At 42.4% G+C, this 27394-nt stretch overlaps 1 protein-coding gene across 4 annotated transcripts in view; it reads right to left on the reverse strand.

Annotated features, from left to right (window-relative positions):
* LOC117136861 overlaps window positions 1-27394 on the reverse strand; it is a 69571-nt gene that overhangs the window by 20909 nt on the left and 21268 nt on the right. The window contains exons 1-2 of one of the 4 annotated variants that reach the window (XM_033298126.1): window positions 19891-19968; window positions 1643-1787 (exon numbers count right to left, since the gene is read on the reverse strand). The exons of 2 other annotated variants lie outside the window; for them this stretch is intronic. In XM_033298126.1, the coding sequence (XP_033154017.1) occupies window positions 1643-1787; window positions 19891-19923 (178 nt within the window). In that variant the 5' untranslated portion in view covers window positions 19924-19968. Of the gene's footprint in view, window positions 1-1642; window positions 1788-19890; window positions 19969-27394 lie in introns of those variants that run through there. One more of the 4 variants, XM_033298286.1, reaches the window with a different exon arrangement.

Here is a 27394-nt window from a genome sequence, read left to right on the forward strand (position 1 = left end):
GGGGATTGGGGGCTGGAGGTCGGAAGGCGTGGCACAGGCCCTTTGGGTTATTAACATGCTCCAGAGATTAGACCGACGCCGGCAATGATGACAACACTTGATTTCTTTTCCGTTTACTCAGGACTCAGGACTCGCCTTGCAATTCGCAGCAAACACTTAGGAAAATTGAAATTATTTTTTTTTTATGTATTGAGATAATAATATATAGTATCTTCCACATTCCAGTTTTTGTGCTTGACTTGTAAACATTTAAATTTAATGCATGTTTTTGTACAGTGTATCCCTTCCCTTCCTTTTTTTTGTGCTAATCAGCGCAAATGTCCAAAATACAAAAGCCAAATCGAAAGTAAAAGCAGAAATCAGTGAAAGAATGAAAGAATGAAAGAAAGGAACTCCTCAAAAGAGCTTCCAGCTCAGACAACCTTCTAACCGCCGCCGCCCATTTTATTGCCCACCCCGAAGCCAAAAAGACGTCAATCAAGAAGGGAAAAAATTTGATATGCCTTCTGGGTTTTGTGTTGATTTTTTCGTGGGGTTTTTGGGATTATTGATTTGTTCTCTGCTCGCCTGTAAACTGATATTTGGCATTTGAAATGCGAGCAATTTTGTGTATTTCCTTCTTTGTCAATCGGCAGGGGAAGTTTTTTCTGTGATGTATGATAGACTTCAGGCGGCAGCCGTCTGCGTCTGGATTAGCCGCTCAACGATTTAAGTGATTGTATATCTTACAGATATACGATTCCGACGAACAAGTGGCGAGATTTAATAGCTCCGGCCAAAGCAAGTGGCACACACTCAGGTGAACTGCGGATGGTAGATTTCGGTGCGGTGGTCTGAAATCAGAAGTCCCCATCTCTGTGGCCCGAGTTTGTCCTTACAGTTTAAAGTGATTTGTGGCGCTCGGAGTGGCTAAGAAAGTTTCCTTTCGCCTATTCCCATTCCCACTCTATCTGTCGGTGTGTGTCTCACTTTATTTCGCTTGGCTGGAGGTTTTTATGGCTGTGCAGTTGGCAGTTTTAGCCGGGAAACGGATCAACTTCTCTGGAATCTGGTAGCAATTGCGGAATTACACTTTGATTAACAAATGCTAATGTTGTTTCTATGTTTCATTGTTTAGATGGGCTTTGACTTGCGAGCCTCACTTGACTTTATTGAATGCAATTGTTTGGAAACTTTTGTGGATAAAGTTGTTGTTCAACTGCAATTGGAGACGATTGATTTATATGCGACAATATTTCAAGATTGTGATGCTAAATGTCTTTGGGTAAACGGCCTTTTTAACGACTTTTTAGGGTTATCGGCTCCTTATTTCGATTAATTTAAATGAAAAAATAATGATAAGCACTTGCTGACTCTGGGAAATGTAATTAAAACTGCATTAAATCGTCCTGATACTTTTGAATTACCTCTATCATTTTAATGAATCCCAACTGAAGGGAAAAGGTCAAGCTGCGGAGATTTTCATTATCAAATACCTATTGTTTGGATAACATTCTCAATGACCTTTTGCAGAACTTGGCCCGCCGCTGCCGTCAGTAATTAAAATCTGTCCAAAGCCTTGCAATTACACCCCAAAAATAAAACCAATGGCTAACCCCTCGCCGTGAATAAAGGCAAAATACATATTACAATGTATACCAACCTTGAGCCTTGAGTGTGGAAGGATCTGGCCTGCTTAGTGGGGGCAAGGAGGCGCCAGGAGCTCGGCACACAAAGCAATTAGCAGAAAGGGACGCATGACAGGACGAAGGGTTTCGGTTCCGGCTGGAGAAGTGAAACGGACTTGTCTGTAAAAAGAGAGCAAGGTAAAATATTTGCATTAGCTGGGGTAAAAATAAATGAAATATACAGATGTGTCCAGAATAATAGCCGGTGGTAAGCGATTCAGTAAAAAAGTGTTTAAACGGAGAGTGGTGCTCTCTTGTGTTTTAAATTAAGTTCGATTCTAACGAGTTTAAAGGCCTTATTATTGACCGGGACCTACTTTCAAGCTCTATGCGAAGTGGATACTAATTTTTCGAGCCCTGCTGTTTGCCTAGCAGGAAAGCAAGAAAGGACCTGGCTGCGAGAGGTAGAAATCATTTTTTAATTTCCTTACGCGCCGTAATTGTAATTTGTATCTGAACTGTTTGCCCGGGCTAAATAAAGTTATAAAAGCATAAAGAGAGCGCCCAAACACGCTATTCGGCGGAGGATACTGTTGAAAATCTGGAGTGCGTTTCTGCTGCACATAAAATTTCATTGATTACATTTGTTTGCCGTTTGCCAGTTGGGCGTTAAATGCCCTGGAGTGGGTGTGTTGTTCCCCCAAAACCAAAGGACCGAGTGTGTGTGTGTCTAGGATCGCTTCCTGTTTACACAGCCAAGACCTAGGGTCCTGGCACACGCGAACCCCGGGCACAAACACACCGAATTCATGGCCAGGCCACGAGAAATACTTAACAAATAAAACGGCGGTAATATATCTTTGTTGCGGATGGGGGAAAATACCTAGAATTATGTGCGCCTAGAAATATTTAAAACGCTATTTATATGCTAATAGCAGCGAACACACAAATTCAGGGAAATGGAAACACCCCGAACTGCAATAGAAAACCGAAGAGCGAACGGCGAGGGCGGTGGTGCAGTGGAATTTCCTTCTTTTTTATTTAATTCCAACCAAACCGAAAACAGTTTTCACTAAATCCTCATTAATTAGTAGCATTTAGGGCGGCATTTTTCTGCGCTCTCGTTTGTGGAAACCACGCCCACCGCCCCCGCTTAACAGCCCAGCGATGCGGCAGCATTAAAGCTACTTAGCATTAGGACCGAAGCCAGGCACAGTGGGCCCCAGCCCGACGAACCGTCAGCCAGGCCAGTCGGTAACAGGTGTTGAAAACCGGCCAATGACATTACTCAGCACTTTGGGTGCCCGAAAGAGCCCAATGATGCATGAAATGAACAGGTGTCTGCGTTATTCATTGGGCTTACTCAACCAATGATGTATATTGAATGGGGAGAGGAAGACCATCCAAAGTCTTTAAAGAACATAAATCAGCAAAGGCTAATTTTGCCACATCGAAAAGTTCTCTTATGCCAGTAAAAGTTATTCCAGTGCGTGGAGGGAAATACAAAAAGTTTGATGCGCTAAGTGAGTGAACGAATTTTGTATAATTTAAGTGAATTAAAAGAAGTTTTTGTTGTTAAAGGGGGACAAAGCCGGTGGTTCGGTATTTGTTACATTACGCTGTATAATATTTTAAAACAATCATATTTTTCATTGCATAAGTTTGCACATAATACTCGCCGTATATTTATTTTCCGTATGAACTTCAAAAAAGTAATTTCGAATCAATACTGCACCCACTGTGCCAGCGCCAGTTTTAGCAACACCCAAAAATGTAGGCAACACAAAAAATAAACACTCAAAGCTGGTGCAAAACAGGAGGGAAAACATTTCATATATACCATCAGGGGAACTCTGCCCTTTATGCGACTATACAACAACGACTATGCAACAACAACTATGCAACAACAAGAACAACTACAGGGCAGTGCGAGTACAACATAAAACGACAGCGACTAAGACAACACTACAAATACCATCGGACCGTCGAGCGACGAGGCATTTGCCTGCATTTAATAACGTTTAGCCTGTGTGAAAACAGAAAAAGAATATTTGGAAATAAAAAAGAAAAGGGGAAAGAAAAGGGAAAAGGAATAGCTAGCGGAGAACAAACAAAAACAGAGTTTTTCAAATTGTATGGGAAAATCGGGGAAAAAGGGAAAATTCCTATCCCCATTGCCGAGACACGGGACCGTGCAACGCATTAATTTCATTCACACTTTGAGAAAATATATACATACATATATTTAAGGCAAATATGCAATAACGGCGTGTCGGAAACAATAATATTTGTCTAGGAACCCGAGCATCGTTCGGATGAAAGAAGGAAAACCGGGCAGACCCACCAGCAGCCATACATGATGACACTGCTGGATGCGTCGTTGGGCATTCTGGGGTTAAGGGTAATATGAAAAAGAAGCACGCGCAACATGGAAAAGAAAAAACAGCAAAGGGCCTAAACAACAAAAGATCCCGGATCGTGTTGGCCAACAAAGAGGCACCATAATGATAATTGCTCAAATATGATGGCTGCAATAAATGGTAGTAGCTTGAAAGCAAAAAGCATTCCACTTTTTTAAATCCTGATTTTTTTAAATATGTCAGCAATAAAAATAAGTATAAATACACTTAAAATATTACTTATATATGAGACCATTTAGAGCAAGATGAGGCTACATATCGTTCAACCATTTCCGTAAAATGTGACCGAAGCAACGGCAATCCTTCCGAGGCCATTTGATGACCTTCCCCCAAACAAATCGCAGCCAAATGCCGATAAATCCCCTCAGCACACCCCGTTTTTTGTGTGCTACCCGATACTAGATATTGAAAATATCCCAATGCCCATGCTGCCCAGTGGCAGCTGCAACTGCTGAGCTCTGAGCAAACAAAGGAGCATGGTGGCTGGGGCTTTGTGCATTTGTCTCGCGTTGCCTTGATCCCAGACCCATTACATTAGGGAGCCATCCCCATGTATACACACAGTAGCCACCTTAACGGTAGCACAGATCCCAGACGAGCTAAAAAAGAGGAACTGGGAGAAAAACGAGTGGTGTCACGGTGCTTGGGACTTTTCAATGTGTAAAACTACCTGTCGCTGGGCTGTCTGATTGGGTTTGGGGTCGGGTTCGGGTTCGGGGCAGTGTATTCCATTCCATTCCATTCAAACTGCCGGATTTCGGCCTCGCGTTGAGCTGGGCAAAACTATCTTTTAACACGCACAACGCATTATACGAGCACCTCGCATGCACACGTCGTCGCTGGTGCCACGTCAGTACAGTAGAACCATGCCAGAACAACCAGGACCCGGTCGGAAAGACGGGTTGGGTGGTTGTCCCAGTCAACGTATTTCCCGGGTGTTTTCCAGCCGCGCCGCCACCTGAATTTCATTCCTGCGATTTCCCCAACCACCACTAGATACACCGCCTCCCCTTGATTTTCCCGCTTTTCCGACCGCCGCTTTCCACTTCTTGCTGTTTGCCGGCGACATTTGTCGGCTGCTCCCGCTCTGCTCCGCTCTGTTGCCTCTGCGTGGCGTTTCCCACTTCTGTGGCGATACTCTGGAAAGGGGTATTCTTTTTGCAACAAGGATGGTGCTGTGAAGAGTTGGTATTATAGAAAAACGTGTACTTTTCAATAAGCTTGTATTGAATGGAAAATACTTTGAAACAGTCTCTCAGAGTATTTTATTGATTGCTTTTTAACGATCTTAAAGACTGTACTATTTTAAAAAATCTTTTCAAAACTAAGTATGGAAGCCGGAAAATCTGGTTGTAGTTACTTATGTAAATACTTTCAGAATGCGAAAGTGCCTATGGAACGAACTCACAAACTTGCCCACACTTTCAGTTCTTTCTTTTAGCACGGTATAGTTCAGTTTAGGTTTGGCCTGGGCTTTGCTCGCATTTGCGTTGGCTTTTCCTTTCAGTTTTTATTTCTGCTAAGTGAAATGTGCAGTAACCCGCACACCGAACCCAAATCGGAGGACACAGAGAGCGATGTGGAAAAATATTCCGGCTGGAGCAGCAGTCGTCGCAGTTTCGTGCCTGGCTGTTCCTTAAATAAATTTAGCTTAGTTTTGAATGGTTTTTGCACTTGAGAGGTTTATATTTTGCACTGCGCCCTTCTGTCTGAATGTGCGATTCTGTGCTGTGTGTGCGAGAGACATTCGAGAATTAGATTTGCATCAGTTGAGTTGGCGTAAATGCATTTCGGGGGCTATGGGGTAATCTCGGTGTGGCAGCAGCATATTTACGCCTCAACTCGTTCTACTCAATTGCCGGGGCGTGTGGAAATGCGTTCGCACTGTTTGAGCGATTCCTTTGGCTTGAAACCCGTGCACCGAAAAGAAAAGCATTTATCTACCGTAGTTGAAACGACAGCAACTATCGGATACTGGATGATTTAAGCTGCTTCACGAAACGTTTTTAAAGATTGGTAAATGACCTTCTACCATTGGCATACGAAATAAATGCAGAAAGAAATAATAATAATAAATAATACTAGTTGTATAACATAATAAGCCCAACTGTATCTAATACGTTTTCTTGGAAATTTAAGAAATACTAAACTTATTTTTCTAGGTGCCCTCCTTAACTTCTAACATTTTTCTTGACTTTGAATCGCACCGAAGTTTTGGTCTAAACAAAATGCAATACTTTTACTGAGTTTAGAACTTTTAAAATGGATTCTCGGACGACCAAACTTGAAGTGAATCTTTAACCTGTTTATTGCCCCATTTCGCGCACTGAGATACATTCGTATCTGGATATCTTTATGCGGAACTGATGCCTGCAATGACAAATTGCCTAAGCAGTGGCAGCAGAAACTTCAAGCTCGGTGCCACGAAATGTTGCAATTTATGCAAAGAAATGCAGCAACCAAGTTGCCAGCCCCGCCCCATCGCCCATCTGTGTGGCTACTTTTTATGCTGCCGCAAACAATTCAGATTGTATTTTTTCCTTTTTTGCTTTCGCTGTTGAATGTTGGCCATAAATTGTTGCACACAGTGCGTTTCGTTTGGTTTGGTTTCGTTTCGTTTTGCAGTTTGCAATTCGCAGTTTTGCAGCATATTTCAGTGAGATGCCCTTTGTTGCAGCTACAGGGCTTTCATTCGCCGTCGTTGTTTATGCTTTCCATTTTATACTCATACATAAATACATGTTCTGCAGTGTACATGCATAACTATACATAGTACATATGTACACGTGCTGCACGGCTGAACTAATTCATAAACAGGCAACTTGGGTGGCACTCGCAGTCGCCGGCCCAAGGCAGAAGAAATAAATACGTAGAGTAATGTTTAAGTCCACAAAAACCGTACTGAATTTTACTGATTGAACGACTAAGTCTTGCGGTGCAGAATGGTAACGAATATTTTATCATTGAATAATCTAAATAGCTTTTTCTTTATAAAATTGATACCGATTCAAACCAATTGGGTTCGGATTAATTGGATGAACAAAATTAGATATTTTTCTTAGTTATTAGGCAAATTTAATATCCGTTGCCGTGAGAGTAACAGATAGAAGAGCGAGTAGTTTAACCCGATCAGGATTATTAGTCGAGTCTGTCTGTCCGTCCGTATGAACGTCGTGATCTCGAGGTCGAGAAATCTAGAAATATAGAAGACTAAGCATGCATTCATGTATGTTTCAAAACGCTGTCACGCAAAGCTCAAGAATCTGTTTTATATTATTATACTACTCTTCTCCCTAAATTCTATCTAGCCATTCTACTCGAACTAGCTGAATAGCGGGATCTTCTTATTTTCCAAAACTTAGTACAAATACTTAAATTAGGACCTGACCTGGGCGGAATGCGAACAACAGTCTATATAGAGGAGAATCCGCGGCTTGGAGGCTCCGCATATTTCGTTCAATCCACACGAGAAAACCCCACGGAACTAACAACTCCTCGGAGAGTATTTATGCGGCAGGCCGGACGGCAGACATATTTGTATTTCTTTTAACATTGCCGTTTCCACTTTCAGCGTGCGTTAACTTTTCTGCAGCACTGTGCGAAGAGTTTCTAGCAGCACTTGCCAGCATTCCCATAGTCATCGTCATCGGCAGCGGCGTCGTCAGTCAGCGGCAAATATTTTGCATCTTTTGTCTATCTCTTGTAATAAATAGCCCCTTCCTTCATGATTGTGTAACTTGAGACGCAGTGCGCCATGAGTTGAATGCGTGTGTGTCAGGTAGCCGAAGGAAAGTTCTTTTCTTATATTCATCACACTCATCAAAAGCCGCAGTAACCTTCTTTTGTACTCTTCCTCAAGAATGGGTATTGCAAATCGATAGGAATAGTGAAAATACAAGGAATGCGATGCTCAGTTTGCACTCTATTTACATTTTAGGGTACTACTCAGTCGACGAGGCTTTTTCGCCTTCAGAGGCCATCATTTTCCCTGAGTCTTTTATTATTATTTGATGGTGGAACGTTGGCGGCGGCCTGTCAAACTCCATTTGCATTTGCCAAAACGTTGTCGAAAATTGTTTCTCCTCGTCTAGCGACCAGTGAGAAAAGAAAAAAGGAGGATGCGGACGGAGATGGCGCACTATAGTCATCCATCCATCTATTTGCCTAATATATCTTCATAGTCGCCGGTTTATGGCCTGCTTGGTCCGTCTATAGCTATCTGCCAGCGGAATCTGCCGCCCCTCCCACATTTCTTCCTCCTTGCCACCACCCAGTGCATCACGGCTTCTTCTGTCATCGTCTGTCTGCCAAACGGTTGAGATTGTAATTTTTTCGAGTTCTCGAGCTTCCGTATACTAATGCGACCGACAGGCTCGGACTCCGACCCTCCTTTTCAACTCCACTGATTTCTGTCTGCTTTGTTTGTGCTTCATATTTACGACTGGTCCAGTCGCAGGAGGATGGAATCTGGCACTGGGGCGACTGAGGCACTGTGCGAAAATTCCTACAAAAATAGTAATGTTGAATTGATTTCATAGGACGAAGGTCCTATTTCTTAGTCATAGCTTCAAAAACGTATTCAAATTTTTATTTTAATGGTCAGCTCGTCAACAGTCACGCCCAAAAAATTTTACTTTTATTGAAATTTATTTTTTCCTTTCCAATTCCCAACTTCTGTCGACTAAGGGGTATCTGGTAGTCGAGAAACACGTATTTGGCTTGTTTCGACTGTGTTTTTCAGGCAAAGCACACATTCGCACACTCGGCGAAACGAGTATCTGATGCCCCCATCTTTTAAACGACAGCGGCGGCAATTCCTCAAGTGTTTGGCTGCCACGGCCGCTGGTCGCTCCACTTGAAAATTTGGCATCAAATGTCAGCGTCAGCCTTTGTCGTTAGCATTTGATTTTCACTAGTTCCCGGCTCGGTCCGTTTCCACCCTCGAGTTGTCTGTCCATTGGATTTAAATGAGTTTTTCAAATACTTGTGCACGTACGTACTACGGTAGTCGGCGGCATCATCAACAACTTTCTTTTATTCCTTTATCTTCTGGCACGCACTGACATTTCCTCTATATAGCCCACCACTACTCCGGATCGTATTCAAACTTCAGGCCCCAAACGCAGCACAGATAACTCAACTCTAACTCCGGCTCTCAATTCAATTCATGCTCTGTCATTTTTAATGAATCACTTAATTGTCGTCCGAGTTGGGTGGACTTGAGTTCTCGAGTGTTTTCAAGGGATCTGGGATCTGGGATGGGGTTGGATTTGGATTTGAAATTGGAATTGAAGAGTGGGAATTGAGGGAGGAGGAGTCTTCACAGGCTGCCAAAACAGTCGAGAAATACGAGAAGCAAAGATGTTTCGCTTGAAGTGAAGTCGCAACGATCCGAATAGTCGAGATTTGATGAGGGATATTTTCTGGATTGCGATGTTTTTCTGATCTGCACGTTCTTTTGACGACTGAAGTTGATTGGCAGGAGACTGAAATGGAGATCTGTGAACTGGTTGTGCATAGTGGTGCTGCTATATTAACAAAACTTCTTCCTGAAGTACGTATACAGCACTCCCATACTTGTAAATTTTTTATTATGTATTGAACTACTTATTTAATTTGCATAGCCTTGCAGTTCGTATGCAAATGATTTATAATGCCACTACTGAGTATATAACCAAACGCTCGGAGCCCAGGTCAATTACGCATTTTAAAAAGATTTTTATGACACTCGCTTACTGCAAAGCAATTAAAATTCCATTTGCAAGCTGTAAATAGCCGAGTTATTTGTAAAGCATAAACAACGGAATCGTAAAGCGCTGACATGTTTTATTTCCATAGCTGGAGCTACTCCTTCACAATCAACACCTTTTCAGCACTAAATGTACACTCCAGACCAATTCGACTAGCCCATAAAAATTCCGAAAAGAAACTCCAAACAGAATGTGAGTTCCCGAAAAAATCCCATTCCCCAGGGAGCACATTGCAACTCCATCAAAACGGTTCGCACAACATGGAATTACTCATAAAAGTGCGACCCCAAAACAAAAAATAAGAGAAAAAGGAACAAGTACGTATGGTACACCCGAGTAGAAGTGAAGTGTCTCGTGGCTGTCGTTTCACGTCAACATCTCTCTGGGCCGCATCCTCCGTTTGATGGCACTGGTACTGGTGCTGTTACTGGGAAGTTGAAAGTGTTTTTACCCATTTTTGGCAGGGAGTCACTACTCTTTGGCACCCCGCCTCGTTGTTGCCGGCGGCTTCTAACAAATTTAAATGGTTTTCAACTTAATTTTGGGGCCCAGTTATCATGGCCCAGTGTGTGCTTCCTATCGAGACAACTGGATTTTCTACACATGCGATGTGCCCCTGAAGTATCTCTTATCTACACTTAAATACGTCCACACTTTTTGGATACTCCATTTTGAAATGGAAAATACAACTTGATCATTTGGCTAGAGTTAAAAAATGAACTTTGATTCAATGACGAAATATCATCAGACTTATTTCCCAGTTTTTTCGACTGTAAATCTCCTTCGAAAACCATAAACAAATGAAATGAGGCACGTAAGTATAGTAAGTATATATCAACGAAGCGCGGAGGAGCATAGAAACTCGATGAGGCCGGCTTTCCTGGCCGCGGAGGCATCTTCATCATTTTCCACGCATGATTCGGCATAAAATTTCGTTCACACCATTTAATTTTGGAGCACGGGGCGTCGAGACGAGACAGTGGGAATGTGTTCCGAATTTAGAGAAAGACATGGGAATGGGAGTGTGCTTATTGTTGACATTTTGGCTCAACACTCCTGGCACACGCATCAGCAAATCGTGTGAGTTATAGTCGTTGGATATCGAATGGGAAGAAGGCTCCTCGTCGCTCCTCCGTATTTATGGAGAACGAGATGGGATCGTAACAGACATATGGGCATGACACTCATTCCGCTGAGGTCGGCCGCTAATTAAGTGCAGCCGAACATGACTTTTTATAACTCAGATTTATGTTGATTTTATGGCCGCCCAACTCAGAGGGACCATCCACTCGAGGACGGTTTTTGGGCCTTCCACGCCTTCTGCTTGGCTTGAGATCAATCAGCGAGGCGATATATTTGATATGTAATTAAGAGCAACGTAACTGTTTATATATTTCCGCAACCTTGGACCCGCGGTGCACTTCTAAGGTCCGCATTTCGTCGTACTGCAATGAAATTTGATTGAGTTTTACAGCCCCCATTCCAACAGACTTGCACGTGATTAGAAAATGCATCTTCAACCAGCATCTACATAGAGTAAGCGGTGGGAACTCAGTGGGGCACGAATAACAAAAATCTAGAACCGTAGCCACAACTTTTCCGTGCGGTTTTGATTAAGTCTACACACATTTCTGTTTGTTCAACTTTCTTTCATCTGCTGGTTTTCTACTTTTTGTTGCCACTATTGGTTTTTTAATTAGCATTATTCAGAATATTTTGGTAGCACCGCTGTCAAATATGACAACTGAAAGTCCACACATTCCATTAGGCTGACAAAACTCAAGGGCTAAGTTATCGACTAATGTATAAGTAAAATAAATTAGAAAGCATAATTTAGGTAAATGTTTCTATTTCAAATTACTAAATGTTTTGTTGCACATCCATATTTATTATAAATTACTGTGAGATTAAATTTTTAGGGTTGAAAACATAGCGAAATCGTGCTAAACATAGCGATTGTGCTAATTGTATATCGAATAGCAAGAGCTCTCTTTATTTATGAACACAAATTTGATTCGCATTGTTTATGAATACATTAATATATTCATCACTCCGAGGAAATGTCTGAAATTTCACCCTCTACCGAACAATTTTGTTTTGATTCACCCATTCAATTTGAGAATTGGGCAAATGCCCAATTCGCTTCAGTTCACTCTGTCGCGCTTTAAGCGACCGATTTAATTCCAATTTAATTCGAGCCTAATCCAAGGCGCCAGCCAAGAAAGAAGCATTTCCCAGGCATAATCCTCTGCGCTGCCCTACTTAGAATAATTTGAAAACTTTAAGCAGCAACTTTTTACCAGCGCATGCAGCTGTGACGCGATTGCTCCGAGGCAGGGGTACGTGGGTGGTAATCAGCGTTGCGAGGTAGCAAAGAAATATTTTCCATTATTTAATAGCTGTGTTACTTAGAGATTTACTTTGAGAAAAATATATCACAAATGTAATGTATTTATTTTGCCATATAATATTAAAATACTTATTGTCTTTTAAGCTTGCAGCTAATTCGCTAGTAAATAGCTAGGCACTCATCACTGCTGGTAAGGAATTTTTTAGTCCGTAATTGTATCTGGCAAAGTTGTGGACACTGGAAGGATCATCTTGGGTCCGTGGGCCAGTTTATGCCTACGGTTATCACATCATTATTCAAGCATCAACTGCTGGTTTTTCTCCTCTGCTTGAATTTTTTCCTCCATTTTCCCTCGTTTTCCGGGGGCCTTTGTCAAAGCCAAAACTTAAGTTAAGCCACTTGAGCGACATTGTTGAAATCGGTAATTTGCCTGCTGCCCCGTCTCCCGATTCGATTCTCGTTTCCCTGGCTCCCCGGCTCCTCGCCGACCATAAAAAACGCGACGAGCGACTGGCAAAGACGGCTAACGACTTGAAAATCCTTATTAATCACGGACAGTCGCAGGTCCGGTCGGCCTCCTCCTGCTCGTGGCCATAAAAAGTCAATGCTGCCACTGATAAGCAAACGGGCGACATGGCCAACGAACGCAGCAGAGCAACAGAGCAACAGAGCAACGCCAAATAAAGCGAGGCAGACCAGATATCTTGTGTCTTCTACCAACTCCGATCCCGGTCCTGCCACAGCTCATTTTCAATTAATTAATCCAACAGCATTCCAGCACTATTATCTTGGCATATCTCAAATATTTCCTTTAATTACGCCAAGCGAACGAAAGGCCGGGCAGCAGCAGGAGTGTTGGCCGCAACAACAAAAATCTGACACCTCTAACAATCAATACATCATCATAAGTGCGGCATGCAAAATAAGCGAAGAAAAAGCCACAAAAAATAAAGGAGTACGGATAAATAAGTAACAGACACGCACACACAATTACAGGCACGATCCCAAGGACTGGGCCACTCCATCTTCCCCTTCTAATGTAAAAAAAATTTATGCCATTCAAAATTAGCAAAGTGTTATCTAAACGCATAAATTACATGCACGTACAGAGCAAAAGTGGGTGGCGGGGGGCCAATGGGCTGCATGCAAATTGCCAGCGAGCCTCCTCACATGGTTCCACAGGATATATACATACACATACACACATATAGATGCTGTATGTGTGCTAGTGCGATAAGTTGAAAGACATTTTGCTGAAGAAGCTGCCACAGCAGCCAACTAGTTACTATGTGTACAGAAGGGGTCAACAAAATAGGAGCAACTACGTATTAGTTTCGTTTGTATCGTACTTAAAAAACTAGAGCCTGAAACTATATTAGCTTATGTTCCGTTCAATATATTGTTTTGTGAGCATTTGCCTACCATTTAATAGGTAGTTACTATGATTCGTTCCTTCCTATAAATGCAACCCCACCTGTATGTTGCGTCTGTGTTTGTGCGGCAATGCGGCATAAACGATGCCAACAACTGATTGTGACGTGAACTAAGCTCGTAATGAAAGCATATATACAAGTCGGCCAGGAAAGGCCAGAACTGAACGGAATATAGCCAAACTGCGCTGGATAGAAAAGAAGAAAGGAGAGGAGACTTGGTCGAGCGCAAAGATTGCCAATAGTCCCAGCCTCCGTCGTCCATCCGCCATCTCCGCTGGTTCTCTTGACCAAGATGACAACGTGGCCATGGCTTTGGCGTCACTGGCGCTGCATTGGCCAATTGCCTGTCGCCGTCATGTGAAGAAGTGCTGCAAAGCTTGAGTCATGCTCAGGCACAGTGGGGCCAAGTGCAGATCTCATCTAGTCCCGATAAAAAATCTACTTCATTGAAAAATTGCCAATGTATAAAAAATAATAACTTAAATTAAGAATAATGAACTATAAGAAATAATCAAACGAGTTATTAACAATCGTAAATATTATTACACAATATAAGAACAAGCTATACCACTCACAAGTTCTAACTAGTTAAAACTGAACCACATGGAAGGCCAATTTTATAGTATAGTAATATAGTAAGTAGTGGTAGTATAGTAAGATACCCAGTTTCAACCACTGTGGCCCACGCAACCGAGCAGTTCTTTAACTGCCTGCAAAGCAATCTCCCAACGCAGCAGCAGTCCTCCAAAGAGCAAGCCAAACCAAACCGAAATGCCGCATGGACTCCATAGACTGGGAGTCCCAACTCTGGTCTGGACTTGGACTGCGAAAAACGATTCGGGATTCGCGACTCTTGCGATGGCACGACTGTGGCGAAATAAGATATAAGCACGACATAAATGGTACTTTATATCTGCAAGATATTGTTTCTCCAACCATACACACAAGGTTTATGATTTTCTCTAGATATTTTGTCATCTTTATTATCAGAGCGCGCCGGAGAGGAAGTTGTGGAGCCGAAGGAGAAATACAGGTAATGGCGTAAAGTAACCAAATAAGCTCAAAGCAGCTGAAGATGCGGCTAACCGGTGTCATGGGAAAAGGCCAATGGCAGGAAAATGAATAAATACGAGCGCAAGAACAAGGATGCCTGATGCATTGAATGCCAGACGCAGAAGCAGAAACTGAACCTGAACCTGAAGCCGAAGCATAAGCTGAAGAAGAGCAGAGCACACCAGTGCTGAAGGCCAGGTGAGTGTCAGCCCGAAAGGCAGGAAGCAACTGCAACACTTGACCAGCAGACGTCTTGCGATTCTGCAGACGACACCACAATGGAAATGGCACTGGCCAATGGGAATGGGAATGGGAATGGCAACGGGAATAGGAATAGGAGCAGTTGCGTACCTTACACTTGACCACTCCACTTTGCAGCTAGGTTTCAGCTGGGCCAGGTTACTCCCTTCCTCCTCGAGGTGCGTCTTATTTATGGTTCGGTCCCCCACATAAACAACATTATTTGCCACCCCACACCAACTCGACCCTGTCATAAACTAGTTTCACACACATCTATATCTCAATGTGCAGAGAAAAATATCTACATAGACGTTTGTAAGTTTGGAGCAATATTGAAGAATGTTTCCAAGAGAAACGAATTGTGAAATTAAAACATAATAAACCTCCTAGATCTTTCGGTTGGAAAAAAGCTAGTTCTTAAAGGTTTGAAGATAGTACTCTTCATCGAGATACATGCAATATATTATCTTTTCACGCCACAAATAGAACATTTTCAAAATTTTCCAAACTAATTCTTTTCTGTGTATACCTCTCTTGCGAACACCTCGTCTTGGAACTATATTAATGCGTGAGCACACACAGCTTGGCTACCAAGCTCAATGCCTCCACCCCACGATCCCCATCTCCTCGGAGGGTTTTTCTGTACGTATAGATATACCTATATATATTTAACAAAAGGCGCCGTCCAGGGCATTGAGGCTTCGCTTCTTTGTTGTTGACTTAGGCCCACGCCAAGAGGCAGAAAGGCTTCTTCTTCCTAGAGTCCGGCATAAAAAACCACAAAAACCAGAGCTGGCATATTGCCGCTATTGTCTTTTATAGTTTCCTGGAACATTTGCCGCTTTGGCTTCCATCTCGGGCCACAGCAGCACCACCATTCCATACCATACCATTCCATAGCATTCCGCACCACCACCGCCGTTAGTGTGGTGCAATACTTGTGCCCCAGAGCTTTCCCTGTGGTTATTTCAACAGTGCCTCGTGTGTTATACGTCTTCGCGGTTGCCATCGGAACAGTTGGGCCCGAATCTACTGCCGTATTCTTTAATATGATTTAAAACTTTACCGCAGCCATTTGCCAACTGTAATGTGACCCAGTTAGGGGTGGACTGTGGGTCGAGGAAGTGTTAGGGCTATTGTATAAGAAAGTTAAGAGAAAAGTTTTTAAGGCAAAGCGAACATATCTTTGTCAACTTTTAAATCTTCTTCTTCTCAATTTACTTACAATATTATATAATTTTAAAACAGCAAATAAATTAGCCTACCTATAAAGCATAGGCATTTATGGCACTGATTTTAAATTGTGCATCAAAAACGTATCCCATATAAAAACAGCATGACGAACTGATTTAATTTCCTCTAACTAAAACTCCCACATGGCATACACTTTTTTATTCAATTCCAATTTCGAAGTGTGCCCATATGCACAGGTATTTGAAAGTGTCGTCTTTTGGTTTTATGCGAAATCGAAAACCGATAAAATCCAAGAGCGACTTCCAGGGCAGCAGGACAGTTGGGAAAATATATAGATGTTTTATGCCAATAGGCTAAATCGTATTTCCCATTAGAGCACAGTGGGCTTCCTCGCTTTTACTAGCTCCATTCATCTGCAATCATAAACTGCGCAATGGGGTGGCGCAGCTTAAACTCAACCTGCTCGGGGAGTCTAGTTTAATGCGGCACATCAAAACTTAACGACAACACCTACTCCAGTTTGTTTTATGGCCACAAAATGAAACAAAAGACCGACTCGGATTCGCTGGCTAGCTGCTGGTGCTACTGCCGTGGAACCATGCCAAATGGCAAATACGGACGGGAGCTCATAATTTTACACAATTGTTGCCCTCAAAACTTATGAAACATGCATGTCCGTCGACACCCCAAAAAAACTAAAAGCAACAAATTACGACAGCACCAAAGGCACTTGAACCGATGCGGCACACACAAAAAACTGAAACTGCGGAAGAGAGAGAAACAATACTTAAGAGGGTATCATTAAAAAAGCACAAACCCTAAAAACAGAAAAACCCAAGACCAAGACCCACGAATCTCGCTCCCAAGTTGAGTAAACGCTGCAGCAGCGGCGTAACGAATTTTTATTTGGCTTTTTTCTGGCCAAAGAGCAGCTGCCGCCGTGATCCGAAAAAGGGGAAAATCTCAGGAGAAGGAAAGGCAGATAATACAGTTGATAATAATCCCCAGCAATGTAACTCAATCTCTGCTTCTATGCCCCGGCCAATGGGATACGAAAGCGGGCAGGATGCACGGAGCACATACATCGCTGAAGCTCACCAGAAGAAATAAATATGGGTATTGGGTATTGTTTCTCCCGAAGCGAATACAAAATATGTTATAAGAAATTTTCAGACTTCAGGAGACTAAAAGAGATTCTAAGAGATCAAAATAACAAAAAGCCCATTACTTCCTTTGTTATTAAAAGATGTAACTTTTTGCTTTACCGGACAACTAATACAGAACATTGTCACTGTAATGTAATCATAAGGTATAGGAAATGAGTTTACTTTTCCTGCTCCAAAAATGTAAGCTTTAGTGCGATTTAAAATCTAGTAACTTCCCAGAAGCGTATCAGAGTCACCACACTCAATCCCAGAAATAACTGAGATCCCAGCAATGCGCAAAATAACGTGCATGAATGATGAAATGCAGCGAAGGCTGCCAAGAAGCGGCGCTCAGCAAAGATGCAGCGGCACGGGTAAGAAAAGAGCAGGATAAAGCTGAGGCAGGGGCGGAGCAAGCGGGGGACTTTGACTGGCTTTGGGACAATGGTGCGGCCTGCTATTAACGTCCAGCGCACACATGAAACAAGATATTTGTACCAGGACCCGATGAAGTATACTTCTTCGTGGCTCTTAAGTCGATGCTATTATTGCCTGTAAGACTTCGCCTTGGACTTCTTCTGGCCTTAAACTGGCACTGGGACTCCGACCTGGGTTGCGACTGAGGCTCGGGATTGAGGGTCTGAGGCAGGAGGCTCTTGCAAGACAGCGGAACGGGTTTGTCAGTTTGACTTTGACTCCTCGCAGGCCGGCCAGTTTTCGTGATGCACTGCGAGAAGAGAAAACACGAAGTGCATTCCATTTCTTTGAATTTCATTTATATTCTCATGTATGGAAGGAAGTGTTTTAAAACCAACTTGAATCTACAAGAATCTCATGTATGAAAGGAAGAGTTTTAAAGCGAACTTGAATCTACAAGTGTGCTGCCAACATTAGAAACTATATTTCGATTCCAACTCAAATTAAACAAATATACTATTAATATTTTTCCACTGTAATGATGGCACTCTGGGTGCTGCCTTCCCGCAGTTTCATTTCGGGCCTCCTTGCCGCTGCTAGCTCGCCGACTTGTGTTCATCTTTGCCTTCGTTTTTCGAATTTTTTGTTTCTGGTTCTTCTCGGCTATACCAATATACAACGAAACGACACACGCTGCATGCGGTGGGGTCCGTGGTGCGATACTCGGACCAAAAACTCGAAACCGAGGACCCAAGACCGGACCAGGGGATCTTCGATGGACCGGTGTGAGTAATAGGCGGCGTTGCCGTTGTAGTAAATGAGCTTACCAGGTGATACCAAAACACAAAAGAAATTATAGTAATCAAATCATTTTTATGTTAAATTATGATCGACAGCAGGCAGGCGATGCGGCGCGGCGCGGAGCGGTGCGGTGCGATCCGATGGCAACGATGGGAAGAGGGTCTTCTGTGTTCATTGTATCTTTGAGATACAAAACTGCATGATGGCCCGTGCAGTCAGTCGTAGTGGGTTTTTAATGAAACTTTATACTAAATAGCAAATTGTTGTTGGCTCTTGTCTTTTGGCTTTATGTGATGTGTGCAGCGCGGTTGGTCGGTCGGTTGTTCGCTGGTGTTGCGCAGCTCTAGCCATGGCTAATTATCTTTTGGATTGCAACAAGTTTATTAATGTTTATGTGCTGGTGTATAGAGCGCCCGGCTTCGTGGCTAAAATTTATTGTTGCACTGCTTCATTGAGGCGCGGCGGCTGTGGCAGCGCGATTTTTAAAAGGTTTCAATGAACATTTATTATGATTGCAGGCCGGTCCCATAGTCCCCGGGTTGCAAGTTTCAAGCTTCAAGTCCCTGGTATCTGGTCCCTGGTCCCTGTTCCCCCGATCTTCGGATTTGCTCTGGAGGCGAGCCTTTGGCTAATAATAAACATGTATACATAGTTGTTGTTGGCTAATATATCAACATTCTGGGCCCCAACAAAATAAATGCTCATGTGTTCCCGATCTCCTTTGCCCAAAGTCTGCACTTTGCCAGTGTTTATTCATTGTGCCAAATCCATAAATCATAGGAATTATGTTTATTCGACTGGGAACACCCAGCAAGTGCAGTTTCAGTTGCAGTTTTTCTTAATGAAAATGTTTAAATAAAAGCCCACTCAGTGTGTGCAAAATAAATCAATGGAAATAATAGAGAAGAGGACACATGCACATAATCCGGATGCCGTTCTGAGTGGATTTTAATTAAATTTGGTTTATGTGTTTGTGATTTAGAGCGCGGCAAACATGAAAAGGATTTTTTATTCGTTCTCACATATTTTTTTTTTTTTGATGACACATGCATGCAGTTTCAACAGCAATCAGTCAATTAAATGCGAGCTTCACCGATGGCCATTCATGGCAAATAGGTTAAAATATCTTTGAGTTATTACTCTCGAGGAGAGAGTGTTGAATGTTGATTGGTAGTGCGAGAAACTTAATTGCAGCTCAGAATCCGAAGATTGAATCTTAAGATTGTTGAGAGGGGATAAAACCGAATTAATTTCATTACCATGACAAGTACCAAAGGCAAAAGCCAAATGGCATCAAAAATTATCAACTAATAAAAAATAACAAGTTAACTATAAAATAACACTCAACAATTCAACCCAGCAGACCTCTTAATAAAATATTATTTAGTCATCTAACGACCTAGCTTTTATCACACAGCATAATAAATTAATTTGCCAAAATGGCTGATGAATTTCACATGACATAGAAAACACACAAAACCTTGACATCCAATAGACCAGATCCAAGTCGCATAAATTTTAAATTGATTTCCGCACACACGCAAACACTTTTGACTTGAGGCTGGAAAAATCCGTTCGAGCACTTACATCTGCAAATAGAGAGGGAAAATGGGAAACTTAATTAGTTAAATTCACAAACAAAGCAAACACAAACAGAGGCAAGCAGAGATGAATGAAAAAGAGACTGCGGAGCCAGTTAGCAGATGAAGACAAATAAAAGTGAAGTGGAGTCAAGTCGAGTCCACTGTCAGGTGGAAAAGTGAGGTAAGCTGCAGATATCGGCTGGGGATAAGGACCAGACCAGTGCCTACCAAACCAAACCAAACCAAGCCGGGCAGAACGAGCCCAAAGATGCCCAAGATACCCGGGTGTTGTGTGAATCCCCCAGAGAGTGAAGTGCAAAAGGATGCAAGCCGTCACGTAGTTCTTTGGCATGTGACGTCACACACACACACACACTTTCGCACACACAATTGCAGACATTTTAATGGCTAATTAAATTGAAACAGAGCAATGCTCTTTCCACAGCCACCCAGGCATCTGTTTCCCATTTCATTCCTTCTTTCCCAACGACACAATTACAAATTGCCTTTCACAGCTGCAATAGTTGTGCTTGGAAATGGTAAATGGCAAATGGTCCGGGATCTTGAAATAGTAAGAGGGCGCTAAAGATAATGAATCGAATGACAGGAATCCCAACTCATTACGTAAAGAGCTCAGGTGCGGCGGAATTTTCATTTAATGCACAAGTAAAAAATGCATGTCGTTAATGAACTCCGTAGAAGTGATATTATGTGGTTGGAAATAAAACATAAATGCTATCCGAAATCTATTGCTGCTTAGTAGAACATCATCCACAATAAACATGCACAGACGTAAGATAAAATAATCCTAATGATTCATAATTTTAACGAGTCATTCATAAATTCTGCTCTTGATACTTCCCAGCTTATTAAGTTAAATCATTTCAGAGCCATAAAAGTGATTTTCTCCCACAAACACGCATTCAGAAGCACACACACACTGAAGAACGACGAAATAATCAATAAATTGTTAACTTTATTATGTAGGCTATAGAGTGAATATCGAATTAAACTGACCAAAAAAGAGCGGGGTTAAACGTGTGGCGGTTCATCTTCAAAGTGAATAAATCGAAATGTGTCGGGTTCCTCGCCTCCAATAGCTGCCAAATTGTTTCCCAAGAAGCGTATCTCAGTGTTGCCTTTTTCTGGTTTTTGGACAACAGGAAATCGCTGGCAGCCTCCGAATTTTCGGACAACGCTTTTCGGTAGATTCTAATACAGTGCTAACACCTTCACCGCGCTCAACGGCAACTCTGCCGTACTCCTAATCTCCTCGGGTCTCTGCTGTATCTCCTGGACATGTGAGAAATGTTGCGCATGTTCGGACAACTTTTGCACGATAATTAAATATTTTTAATTGCTGCCATGCACAGAATGCTGCCGCCGCTGCATTCAGCAGCACTGAGGCAGCTTTGCAGAGGAGCAAAAATTATTTCCATAAAAGTGCAAATCATTAAATCTTTAGCCGCAGGAGCATAGCTCTAATATTTGCCACAACCATTCGAGCGCATGTATCTACCAGATGCAGAATGTTTCTTTCCTCTTTATTCCTCTTTTTTATTTCTTCCTCTACAGCTTTTCCACAAATCTGGCTTGCATTTTCGGATATACCAGAGATTTAGTGGCTTGGAGGAGTGGACAGAATTAAGGCGCAGTCGCAGTGGCAATGCCACACAGTGCTGGTAGTATAGCTTTTTTCGAGTTGAGCCTGAGTTCATCCAAAGGTGAAAGCAACACGGCAGAATAGTATTATGTGTGTATAACTTGTATTTAACAATAATGTTAACAAATATTATGCACCTAAAATGTAGGAATGCGAAAAGTGCAATTCAGATATGGTAACAATATATTACACCAATATTAATGAAGGAAATCAAATTTGTTTAATAATTTACTAATGTTTTAAGAAGTCGCTTGGAAATGTTTGCACTCAGATTTAGCGGTTTTTCTAGTATAATATATGCCAGGCAGCACCGTTTGCCAACAGAAAGAAGCAACAAAATTCATGGAGCCGCAGCAGAAGTAGAACTTTGTGTGAGTTGGTTTGTTTGTTTGGCGCTGCCATAAAGCTGAAGCCAGTTTTGTTTTTAAGCATACATCGCACACAGACGAAGATCCCCTCTTAACCCCTACTTCATGCTTAACCCCCCACTACCCACTGCAGTGCCGACTCGCTCGTATGGCTTCCTTGCCGGTGCAGTTGCAGTTGCAGTTCCAGTCAGAGTTGCACTTTATGCATTTTTCAGATGTTTTTTCATGAAAATATTTCGTGAAATTATAACGTGGCGTTCTGTGGCTGCCCTCCTCCCTACCGAGTTTCCTCGTGATCTGTGGCCACTTTGCCCCATAATCGTATTTATAAGATACAGTTTTACTTTGTCAAGCCACTTTTTCAGCATGGCATATTTAGTGCGCACTTGGATGGGTTTCCTTTGTGGGCCAGCTCCTAAGAGTTTCCCTCCAGCCCCGGGACGGCTCACTGGCCGTGATCTAGGAAGATGATCCATCAGTGAGTTGCGTAGGTGTGAAAACTACAGGTATGCTAATGAAGCTGTTGGACCATGGGAAAGAATTTAGATTCCCGGAAGGCGGAGAAAGTTCAAGTGATTTGGGCATTGACTTCGTATACAAGAAATTATCTGTGATTTTATTAGAATAACTTGCCTAATTTATCTCAAAATAGTAATGTAGTTAATTTAAACTAAACGTCATCTCGCCCTATAAGCCCCTAAAAATCTTTACTTAAGTCGCCGCTTTATTTCATCACAGGCTTATTAATTAATTTCCAACCCTTAAACGAATTTTGAGCTGTCTTAACAGCTTAAAGTGTTTGTTTGTTATCGCAGTATGGCAAATTACTTGGGCCTCACTGCCCAATAGTGGTGTAGATACAAAAATATCTGAACGGAGATCTGCATGGGATTAATGCAAATTTCACTTAGACAAATTGCTGAAATAAACCGCGAGTTCTTTTACCCACCCCCGAAAATCCCATCAGAACAGCAATTCCATCATCGGAATAACAAGCGGGACGAAGGACGTATCTAATTGAAAGTCCCCAGTCCTTCCGTAAAAGGCCTCTATCAACAACAGTTTTTCCAACCACTCCACTCTACGTAGCTGGTTGCAAGAGAGCGTAAAATCAGCTTTCGGCCGAGCCGAATACTCAAAAACATTCCAATCAGCGGCTTAAGAAGAACCTGGATGGTCCAACACAATTCATCGAGGGGTTGATACTGGCCACCATGAAGAAGGGTTAGGACTACGACAGGAGGGTGTTTGATTTGGGCCCACATGGAAAATTAATTAAATTTGATTGTCTTGAAATTTATGGCCATCGCTTTGTGATTGTATCCAAAATCGCTGGAATTTGTTGAATGGCATTAAATAGAAACGGTGAAGTTTTAAAAACCCATAAGTATTTCGAGTCAAAAATCAGTTTTGTTTGCTTTGGGAAAGATGTGCAGCTGAAAACCGAGACTTATTCTGAAAAACAAAATAAGAAGTTTTAAAAGTTTGCACTTCTACTCGAAATAAAAATGTCGTAAGAATTTTTCCTGTGTAACCTAGCCATCCCTTACGTCGGTTGCTCCCTTGAAATGTATCTTTTGTATCTTTGTGCACTTAACACGCATTCTAATTGCAAAAGCCGAGCTCCGAGGAGTGAAAAGAAATTATTAACAACAAAAGCAGAAGCTGGAATTCCACTTGGCTGCGATCTGGGACTGGGTCTTGGTCTGGGAATAATACTCCGTCTCCAGTTGGCGTGTGAGTAAGTGCGCCCCGAAACGGAAGGCGAGTTTGGACAGCGTGGAGAGGTAAGGGTTAAGGCGCGGCGGGGCTGCGGATGCGGACGGGGATGGATGGGGGTATATAAAGCGTAGCAAAACGTTTGCACGTTGAAGGCATAATAATAAAAGGTTAAAAAAGGCGCAAAGAAGATTAAATGCTTGAGAAGATGCAATATTTTTTGCTTCGCCTGCTGCTGCTGCTGCTGCTGCTGCTGTTGCTGCTTTTGCTGGTGCAATGGTTGTTGCTGTTGCTGCTGCTGATGGTGCTGCTTTTCCTCTTCCTTTGCCTGCAGAAAGGGGCGGGGCAGGGCAGGGCGGGGCAGACACTGCACTTATGTTGCTTTGTTGCTGTTGTTGCCGGCCGACTGCAATGTTGCCGTTGCAGTGCTGCAGTGTTGCTGCTGCTAGCCCGCCTTGTAATTGCACATCATGTAGCTGTTGCCGTTGCCAGCTTTCGACCTGGACTTCAGAGCTCCCCTGCCCCACTCCACTCCACCTGCCCCTGCCCGGCCGACAACCACTTGCCTTTTAGTTAACTATTTTGTGTTCAAGTTGAAGGCACATGGTAATGGCAATGGTTGCATCTTGCTCACATATTAATTGCCGCACGGCTGCGCGCCTTTCTGTGGCTCCCCAATCACTTGGGCTTCCAGTTTAGACTTAGACCCCTCCCGTAGGTGCATATACACGTATGTATCTCCCGCTTGGTCTTCGGCTGCATCACGCAATCGCCTTTCGCTTTATTATACACTCGACCAATGGGGCTTATTGGCTGGGTGAACCCAAAGGATAGATGGGAATTTTTGAGAGTATCATATGTTCTTATCTAATCTATGAAACAGTACAGTAGTTCATTTAAATAGGAAAAAGAGATGAGTTAAGTTAAAGCACGTCAAATTATGGGACTTTATACGCTTGATTTTTAAATTTCACACATAAATATTACAAATATCCCCGTAAGTGATTTCAAAAGCGGTTTATATATGCCCCGAACTAGTCTGCTCTTTTTACAGAGCATTCTTAGTTCTACCTGCAAAGCCGCGTTTACCTTAGCCTTGCTGCTTTCCCCTTCCCCTTTTATGCGATATTTAAACAAATTGCTTGTAGAATATTTGTGACATTTTGTCATGCCCGGCGAGTTATGTGAGTTCGCCTCGTCGGCGGCGAGTGTGAGTGTGTCTATAAGCCCCACGTTCCAGGCTCAGCGGGCAGTGAAAATTGAGTACAAGTTGCTTTGAGTTGCATCATCAATCATTGCACACGTTGAATGATGTTTTGTCACAGATATGCCGCCGGCAGCAGCAAAAGCAGCATCAGGCACAGCCAGCGACATCAGCTACACCGGCAGCATCAGAAACAGAACCCGAGCAGACGAAGATATTGGATGGAGAACGGCGGAGGTATCTGTCAGCTACAAAAACAAGTCAAAATATTTATAAAAGTCAAAATTGTCGCACAGTTGGTGGGAGGAGGTGGAAGGTGGGGAAGGTGGGGAAGGTGGGGAAGGTGGGGTAGGTGAGTTTGGGATTTTCGTAGTCGTTCTCGTATTCGATTTCGATTCGGTTGCCTGCTGGTTAACTTACACACACACCTAAACACACCTCAAACCATCTCATCTCTCATGGCATTGTAATTAATAATCCAAGATGCGCGTTTCGTCATTTTGAGCTTGAGAAATGACGCCGAGAAAAGTTATTCTTGCGAACCATTGTCCACATCGATTGGATTTCTGCAGCATACATACGTAGAGGAGCTTCGTGTAATGACAAAAGTATTTGTAATTTTCCGTTTTAGTTCCGCTCTTTATTATTTTCTCCTTCGTTTTCGGTGCGGTGTCCCCAAAGCGTTTTGAGTTACAGCAACGGAAACTTGAGGAATTGCTCTAATCAAAACTTTTAGAACCAAGACGAAAAAAACTTGAAACTTTAGCTTAACTCGAAGATAAATGATTGGAGTGCGAAAAATACTAAGAGCAAGGGTTTAGTTTAGATTAAAGTTTCATAATTAGTCGGCAAATAAAACGGATTAATTCGTGAGTAAATAAGTTTCTCACAGACAAAAAGATTCGTCAATGCGAGGGTTATGAAAGTATTCGATTGTGAAACAAAATGTGATTCACAACACACCGAAATTTGAAGCTTAAACTTACTATGGTAAATAGCGTAATAGCGTAAATTTGTCTATTACATCTTAGATAAGTATTTCCTTAAAATAATTCAACTTTTTTTCACTTAATATTCGCGTACTTATATCCCAAGAAAATATAATGCCTTAAGTTTGGGTTTCTTGCAAAAACCACAAAAACCGAGAGGAAAAATTCAACAATTTAAGGCAAAATTAGTGACTGTGTCTTCGTTTTCTTATCCGCATCTGAGTTGTCAACTTTAATTATTGGCCACAAAAACCAAACTCAGACTGAGACACGCTCGGAGAACTTTAAGCCTAACCATGTCAATTGTTTGACATTAAAATGCGCAGAGAAAGACAGTACAGAACTGGCTCTAAACAAAAAGCCAAAATTGAATTCCAAAAGCGAAGTAACGAGGGATGCAGGAAGGAGGCCAAGACGAGGCGAGTCGAGAGTAAATACCGCAAATAAAATAAATTAAATAAGAAAACTACCGCTGTCAAAAGGTTTAACATTTCACTTAAAAACAAAAACAACCGAGAGTCGAGAAGAAATGCTGAAGAGCCGAGTTGAGAGTAGTGTTCTGCGTGTGTTTTGCCTGATTCTCGGTTTCGGTTTCGGTTTCGGTTCTTCGGTTCTTTGGTTTTGTGCCTCCACTCAGCTGAAGTCGAACAACAATTTCCAAGAAAATTAAAACATGTAAAGACATATCTTTTCATCTGACAAACAAACATGGACCTGGACGGTGTCCCATGCATATGTAAATATATCTGTGCTTCTGCCCCTCGTCTGCCTGTTCGACTCCTACATTTAACATTTAACTCTTTTTTCGAACATTTGACGATGGGGCACCCGAAAAATAAGAAGAGCGTAACCTAAAGCTCAAAAGGAAATTACAGAAATGCCTGAAATCTCATAAATACTTCAATCAAGTATGTCCAAAAATAAGTAAAGATATTTAAGCCCAGGGGCCGGGAGTGAGTGCCTCCAAAATGCTGAAGGAACATATATACATAGTCCCTAGTCCCCAACCCGAATGGCGACAACATCTTCTGAGGGATCGGGATCGGGATCGGGATTCGGATCCCAAGACAAAACAGAATACTGCTGTCTGGCATTTCTTATTTTATTTTTTATCCCGACTTGAGCCCGCTCGTTGTTGTCCGTGTGTATTGAAGTATGTGTCTTGTCATGACATAAGAAATTGACTCCACTTGAATTCGAAAAAGGAGTGCAGCGGCAGCAGCATCAACAGCAAATGAAATTAAAAAGTAAATGCAACCATAAATGCAAGCACCAGACAACCGAACGATGTCGAAGTATCTGTATCTGTATCTGCGGAACTTGAGCGGAGCAAATGAAGTGCCTGGCCCCGAATTGTAAAGACTTGGCAATAGCAGCAGCAGAGAGTTCCTTTTGATTTGCTCAAGGAGTTTGGAGGCGAAGTTTTAGAGGGAGAGTAGGTATTGAAGTTTGCAAAAT

This window comes from Drosophila mauritiana, chromosome 2L (assembly GCF_004382145.1).
Source record: "Drosophila mauritiana strain mau12 chromosome 2L, ASM438214v1, whole genome shotgun sequence".
In the NCBI taxonomy this organism is placed as follows: domain Eukaryota; kingdom Metazoa; phylum Arthropoda; class Insecta; order Diptera; family Drosophilidae; genus Drosophila; species Drosophila mauritiana.